The sequence below is a fragment of the Papaver somniferum genome, unplaced genomic scaffold (assembly GCF_003573695.1).
Source record: "Papaver somniferum cultivar HN1 unplaced genomic scaffold, ASM357369v1 unplaced-scaffold_10, whole genome shotgun sequence".
Classification (NCBI taxonomy): Eukaryota; Viridiplantae; Streptophyta; class Magnoliopsida; order Ranunculales; family Papaveraceae; genus Papaver; species Papaver somniferum.
Genome location: NW_020618825.1, coordinates 6,306,116 through 6,314,012, shown reverse-complemented (window position 1 = coordinate 6,314,012; position 7,897 = coordinate 6,306,116). Strand labels below are relative to the sequence as shown.

General features: G+C 36.9%; 1 protein-coding gene across 1 annotated transcript; it reads left to right on the top strand.

Moving 5' to 3' along the window:
• The first annotated feature begins 5,860 nt into the window (after nucleotides 1–5,860).
• LOC113326236 (uncharacterized mitochondrial protein AtMg00810-like) lies at nucleotides 5,861–7,549 on the top strand. Its single transcript, XM_026574001.1, has 2 exons — nucleotides 5,861–6,931; nucleotides 7,433–7,549. The coding sequence occupies exons 1-2, from the start codon at nucleotides 5,861–5,863 to the stop codon at nucleotides 7,547–7,549; spliced, it is 1,188 nt and encodes a 395-aa protein (XP_026429786.1).
• The last annotated feature ends 348 nt before the right edge of the window (nucleotides 7,550–7,897 follow it).

The window sequence follows — 7,897 nt, the reverse complement described above, 5'->3', positions numbered from 1 at the left end:
TTATCAGCATTTGTTTTCAATATATAGCCGAATTTAGTAGATGCTGGAGATGATTGGGAGGTAGGATGTTCACTGCCAGGCATGCTGTCTCATCTCAAGGTTGTCCGTATTGAAGAAATGATAGGATGTACTGGGGAGATCAAACTTCTGAGTTTTTTGTTGAAAAATGCAGCGGTTTTGGAAGAAGTTTTTCTGCACCCTCATTCTAGAGTACAAAAGCGATTTGTGAAAAAGCTAACAGCACTTCCAAGAGATTCCTTGGGCGCCAAAATATGGTTGGTAGCACCAGAAAGTACCCGCGTATTTTAGTAGCATACGTACTGCTGTACATAAACAATGAAAAGAATGATTATATGTCTTCTAGAGATTCCTTGAATGCTAGACCATTACATGATTAAGGATGTATTATCGGTCCAATCCTTAAGTTCTTGTCCTGAAGCTGTAGTTCTGAGGTTGTCCTCGGCTATGAAAAGTTTTTGTTTTCTCCGTTTTTCTCTTTTTTTTTTGCTCCGTTCTTCTCTAGCCCGTTCTTCTCAAGCTTTTTGGTTTGGTGAGTTGTTAACATGATTTAGTAGTGTTGGTAAATACAGACCAAATTAATGAACAACTAATTAATTAGCGTTAGGTTATTTATTTGTAGGATAAGCTGAGGATACCTCGCTATAAGCCAACAGTTGAAAATCTTATAAAGGATATTAAGTTCACTTCGTTTAACTTGGCTTCTTACTCTCCTTGCTGCCTCGGTTATCTAGTAATGATGTAATTGGAAGGAGTTGCTCTTTAACTCTCTTTCACTGTCCACTTTCCTTTGTTTTTTGGTTTTTTCCAGTTGGCTTTGGCCTCCTATTTCCTTTGATTTTGTTTTGGTGGCTGGTTGTTCTTTTGACACTCCTTCCTTTTGTAATAAAATTTTCTTTATGGAGCAAAAAATAAATAAATAACGACACCTCGCTATTCAATCCATTAGAAACTCAGGCTTTGGGAAGAAAAATGGTGTGTTCAGGTCCCTTATCTTCTCTCTGTCCCGGGCTCTTCAACCTTTCTAGTACGAAGAAGAAGTCTATATCTGATGCAGGGCGGAAGCGTTGAATAAAATTAAAATCTAAAACCACATATCCGAGATACCACTCTCAAGGAAAATACTACTTTTCAATTAATCAAAATCTTCTCCTCTAATATGAAAACATGGAGCTCTTTATATAGATAACTTCCAGACAAATAATCAAAATACTTATTCCTTAAAATACGAGATTTCTAAACTAATATATAAAATCCCTAAATAAACAATTATATTTCTAAAATATTATTAATAAATGAAAACATCTTAATTAATTACAATATATCTTTCTAGATAATTAAAATATATTAAATAATAATGAAAATATCCAAGCATATTTTCATCCCATGAATACTCCACCATTCTCCCCTTCTCAGAAAAAATTCGCCCTCGAATTTTGCCAGTATTAGTTCTTGTATAAATAATTCGCCGATGAAAATATTTATAATCCGTCGACTTAAAAAATCTTGGCATAATTGCTATTGGACTCAAAAATATTTGCGCTTTGAAAATGTGAAGTTGATGTCGTTGATCCACCTGACTACATACTGCTTTTAGAGAGTATGAATCAACATAACTAGAACATAATATGATCTCATCATCAGGATAAATATCATAAATTGGTGGTAGATTCCAATCCACGGCAACATTATTTTTCTCAACCACAGAAAAAGAAAAAATTCCATCAAACCTTGGGATTTCAAGCTTTAATCCGGACTCCAACGAATCTCGTGGATCATGTGCAACTCCTTGAAATCCTTCTTCCTTGTCGCCAAGGAAGTTTTTTTGTTCATCACCGGTCACTTCCTCCACTCGCTGTAGGCTAGGACCATGATGGGGCTCTTGCTGATGATGCATTTCAGCCAATTGGAGGGTGAGCGCCTTAACCTTCCGTTCTAGATCATCTATTACCGCTTGCTCTTTCTCATCGCTGAGAGCGGCTCTTCGAACAACATCATAATTTCTTCCTCGAAACATGATGCAGGAGCGTTGCTCTGATACCAACTGATGCAGGGCGGAAGCGTTGAATAAAATTAAAATCTAAAACCACATATTTCCGAGATACCACTCTCAAGGAAAATACTACTTTTCAATTAATCAAAATCTTCTCCTCTAATATGAAAACATGGAGCTCTTTATATAGATAACTTCCAGACAAATAATCAAAATACTTATTCCTTAAAATACGAGATTTCTAAACTAATATATAAAATCCCTAAATAAACAATTATATTTCTAAAATATTATTAATAAATGAAAACATCTTAATTAATTACAATATATCTTTCTAGATAATTAAAATATATTAAATAATAATGAAAATATCCAAGCATATTTTCATCCCATGAATACTCCACCAATATCTCAGACTCATATTCCCGAAGGTGCTGGATTAAATTGGGACTTAGGTTTGCATCACAGAAGAAGACTCTTATGACACTGAGATTGCTGAACTATCTATCCTTGTTCCGTTGCTCGAGTCTGTTGTGATATCTCCAAATAAGGAAGACTTAAACTACTCGCAAGGTAATACCCCTGTTAATGTAACTCAACGACAAAACTGCAAGATTATTAAACAAACGGGACGGATTAGGATCAACTTGTATTTTTTTTCTTCCAAGATTCAGTTCTTTGATTTTTTCACATATATATGCATGGTTTTTTTTTTCTTTTAGTGGAAAGATTGAACTTGTATCAAGAAAAAAGGTTAACCATACATGGACTTTCAGTCCCCAATTACAAACCCTGAAGAGTTATATTGACATTTACCTACAATCTATGATTACTTTCCAATGAGTGATCAAATCTCTAAAGATATAATATCTAAACCAATTTGCGCTGGTGCTCCCCATTTGTATATTTTGGCTCTAACTTCATTGATCTGCAGGGTACCCTAAGCTTCTGGGATTCTTGCCTGCCATAACTCTTCTATTCCTTTCATCCCATAACACCCAGCAAATGGCAAACATTAACAATGGGCATATCTTCCTTCCCCCGTTTAAATGGTTGGAACTACACATATTGGGCATATGTTATGAAAAAATTTTGCTTGGAAAAGATGTTTGGGGATATGTTTCTGGTGATATTACTAAACTTACTAATCTTACTGCTGCAAATTATAATACCTTGATTGTTATTTGGAATCGTAACAATGATAAAATAATCACTTGGATTAACAATTCCGTTGATTTAAATATTGGCATGCATTTGGAAAAATTCGAAACCTGTAAAGAAGTTTGGGATTATTTGACAAAGTTGTTTTCGCAATCGAATTTTGCCAAACGGTACCAATTAGAGAGTGATATTAGGGCTGCCGGACAGGGGGATAAAGATATCCATCAATTTTACTCTTCAATGACTAGTTATTGGGATCAATTAGCCTTAACTGAACCTGTTGATCTCCGTACTCATACTCCTTATATAAAATATAGAGAAGAACAACGTTTAGTTCAGTTTTTGATAGCACCGCGTGATGATTTTGAAGCTCTTAGAGGTTCTATTCTGCACCGTTCTCCGTTGTCTTCCGTGGATTCAGTTGTTAGTGAACTTTTGGCCGAAGAATTACGATTAAATTCCTATGTCAGGAAAGGGATTCTTCCTCTCCCTACGGAAAATGTTTTGGCTGTTACCTCAAAACCCCACTTTGCTTCTAATGGACGACCACCTTACAAGAATACTAATGATGAATGTAACTTCTGCAAGAAAAAGGGTCACTGGAAATCCCAGTGTCCTATAATTTTGAAGAAACAACAGCAAGGAAGTTTCTTCAAAAAGCCACATACTGCAGATGCTACTTCGCCTGTAACTGATGGCCAAGCCGCATCTTCTCTTATTGAGCAGCTACAAAAGCTTCTCGCGTCCCAACAATCGCATGCCATGACCACAACGCTGTCTACAAAAGCTCAATATACTTGGATATTTGACTCTGGAGCCTCTCATCATATGATTAAAGATATATCTTATTTCACTTCTTTGTCCCCTATTTCATTTTCTCAAACTGTTAAGACCGCCGACGGTACAAATCTTTCTCTTGTTGGTAGTGGTTCAATTAAAACTCCTCATTTATCTCTTTCTGATGTTTATTGTATTCCTCAGTTGACTATGAACTTAATTTCTATAAGTCAGTTATCTGATTCTGGCTATTATATTCACTTTACTCCAACTTCGTGTTATGTGCAGGATCCACAGTCGAGGAAGCTGATTGGGATAGGCCATAGAAAAGGGGGGTTGTATGTTTTGAAGGAGCTTCATCTACCTGATACAGCAACATATTCCGTTGATTTATCCTCTTTTCATTTGAATTCTAATTCAAGTTCTTTTTTCTTATGGCATAATCGTTTATGACATATTTCTGGTTCTCGTCTTAAATATTTAGCATCAACTGGTCATCTCGGACAACTAAAATCTCACAACATTTCTGATTGTATTGGTTGTAAGCTTGAAAAATTTTCTTCCTTACCTTACAATAAAAGCACTTCCGTCTCTACTGCTGTCTTTGATTTAGTCCATTCTGATGTTTGGGGACCTATATCCATTCCCACAAAAGGTGGCTCTAGATATTATGTTTGTTTTATTGATGATTATTCTCGCTATTGTTGTATTTTTCTTATGAAGCAACGACATGAATTCTTTGGTATTTACCAGTCCTTTCGTAACATGATAAAAACTCAATTTTCTGCCGTCATAAAATGCTTTCGTTGTGATTTAGCTGGTGAATACAAAAAGAATGAGTTTCTTGCACTTCTTTTCTCTGATGGGACGGTATATCAAACATCTTGTACTGATACACTGGAACAGAATGGAGTGGCTGAACGTAAACATAGGCACCTTTTAGAAACTGCTCGCTCTCTCTTATTATCTTCTCATGTCCCTTCTTCATTTTGGGGAGAAGCCGTTCTGACGGCAAATTATGTCATTAATCATATACCAACTATCCTTGTTGAGGGTATTTCTCCTTTCAAACCTTTGTATTGCAAAACACCTAATTATTTATCTCTAAAAGTCTTTGGTTGTGCCTGCTTTGTTCTAAAACCTCATCGTGAAATTACTTCCAAATTAGCATCTAAATCTGCTCTTTGTGTATTTCTTGGATATGGTGATAGTCAAAAAGGTTATCGTTGTTATGACCCTAGTACTCAAAAATTGTATGTCTCTCGTCATGTAGTATTCCCCGAGCATATTTCATTCTTTTTCATTCCATCTAATCCGCAAAAAGTTAAAGAATCTGATTTGTTCTATACTGATCCTTTTGGTGACATAGAAAATCCTACTTCTGATTTATCGTTAAATATTCCTTCCTCTACTTTTTCTACCGATGCTTGCAGGAACGAACAATTTTCGGCAGATAACACCCATTCCCCTTCTTCTTTTACGGTTGTGTCCTCGTCGTCTTCCGAGATTGGTGATCCTGTCCCTCCTCGTTATCCTTCGAGACAACGTAATCCTCCAAATAGGTTTGGTTATTCTCATAGTGATTTTGGTCTTTCATGTTATTCCAGTCAGTTCTCTTGCTTTCTCGCTTCTATTCATTCTCTACATGAACCTACCTCCTATAAGGAGGATGTTTGTGACCCACTGTGGCAACAAGCTATGGATGAAGAACTTTCCGCATTATTCAAAACAGGAACATGGGAATTGGTTCCTCTCCCACCAGGAAAACATGCAGTAGGCTCGAGATGGGTATACAAGATCAAGACCAAGTCAGACGGCTCTGTTGAGCGCTAAAAAGCTCGCCTTGTAGCGAAAGGTTTCACCCAAGAATATAGAATTGACTATGATGAGACTTTTGCTCCCGTGGAAAAAATGACTTACGTTCGTGCTCTTATTGCAGTGGCATCTATACGAAAATTATCTCAAATGGATGTGAAAAATGTTTTTCTAAATGGGGATCTTTCCGAAGAAGTTTATATGGTTCCTCCTCCTGGTATTCCACACAAACAAGGAGAAGTTTGTAGACTCCGAAAAGCTTTATATGGACTCAAACAAGCACCCCGAGCATGGTTCGAAAAATTCTCTAGTGTTGTCGCTACTCTTGGTTTTCAATCTAGTGCGTATGATTCGGCGTTATTTGTTCGTAATAGTTCCGCTGGTCGTATACTGTTATTGCTTTATGTTGACGATATGATAATTACAGGGGATGATTTGGTAGGCATTGAACAGCTCAAACAACAATTATGTTATCAATTTGAAATGAAGAATTTGGGACCCTTACGTTATTTTTTGGGCATCGAGGTTGCTAGTTCCTCAAAAGGTTACCTACTTTCTCAGTCCAAATATGTGGCAGATATTCTTAAAAAGGCTCGTATATCAGATACAAGAATTGTTGAAACTCCTATAGAAACCAATGCCCGCTACACATGTTCAGATGGTATGCATGTAGCTGATCCCACATTGTACCGTACTATTGTTGGCAGTCTTGTTTATCTCACTATTACCCGACCCGATATTGCATATGTTGTTTATATAGTCAGTCAATTTGTTTCTTCTCCTACTACTGTGCACTGGGCAGCAATGATGCGTATATTGAGGTACCTTAGAGGAACTCAGTATCAGAGTTTATTGTTTCCTTCTTCTTGTTCGTCGACTGTCTCTCTTAGAGGTTTCTCCGATGCTGGATGGGCTGGTGATCATGGTGATCGAAAATCTATTACCGGTTATTGTGTCTTCCTTGGAGATTCTCTTATTTCTTCGAGGAGTAAGAAACAATCTATTCCTTCTCGTTCATCAACGGAAGCTGAATATCCTGCTATGGCAGACACTACTGCGGAAATTATTTGGCTACGTTGGTTAGTTGGAGATATGGGTGTTGTTATATCAAGTCCAACACCAATAAACTGTGATAACACATCTGCCATATACATTGCTCGTAACTCTGTATTTCACGAACGTACCAAGCACATTGAAGTTGATTGCCATTTCATTCGACACCATTTTTTGCACCGTACAATTTCTCTTCCATACGTGCCTTCCACCATGCAGGTTGCAGACTTCTTCACAAAATCACATTCCATTGCGCGCTTTCGTTTTCTAGTTGAAAAACTCTCGATGGTTAATGCTTTATCATCGTGAGTTTGAAAGGGGGTGTTAGCGAATATTATGCTCCAGCATATATCCTCATCATGGCGTATTATTCTCCAGCATATATACTCATGAAGCCGTATTATGCTCCAGCGTATATCCTCATCATGGCGTATTATTCTCCAGCATATATACTCATGAAGACGTATTATTCTCCAGCATATACTCATGAAGGCATATTATATGTTTCCTTATTAGCTTGTATTATAGGCCTTTCTATTTTTGGTAATCTCTGTATATATAAACCATTGTAATCCTTTCTTATAATTTATGTCATTCAATCTTTCTCTCGCACAGGTTTCATCTTCTTGTGAGCATAGAGAACAAGTCATGTTGTTGACAGCACATCCTCTTCTCACTGAATTATCTGTTGTAGCTATTGCATTCTGTGCAACTGACCATAAGAAGTCTTGAACTCTAGGAGGGACATGAGTAATACATATGCAAAAGTATGTTACGGAGAGGAAGGACTGTCACTTCTTTCAATGAGCCAATTATAACAAAATTTTGTTGTAAACCCAATAGAGCCATTGCACTAGATTGAATCTTCTTCTTCAGATAAATTTGGTGTGTCCCCCAGCAGTTGAAAGAGTTTTGTAACCCCTCTGATTTCGACATTTTTCAGATTCCTTTTCAGCTGAATGTCCCAAGAGTCATTAACCATCATTTCTCTGATTGTTGCATTCTTGTTTAGTGCAAGTTTATAAATTCTAGGGAACTTCTCCTTTAATGCCACATCTAGTTTCCACATATCCCACCAGA

What these genes read in the sequence shown, in the direction of transcription:
- LOC113326236 (XM_026574001.1), top strand. Translation starts at nt 5,861, where the DNA reads ATGACTTACGTTCGTGCTCTTATTGCAGTGGCATCTATACGAAAATTA. An exon ending in TATACATTGCTCGTAACTCT is followed by an intron (nt 6,932 to 7,432) that starts GTATTTCACGAA and finishes TCTCTCGCACAG; the next exon opens with GTTTCATCTTCTTGTGAGCA.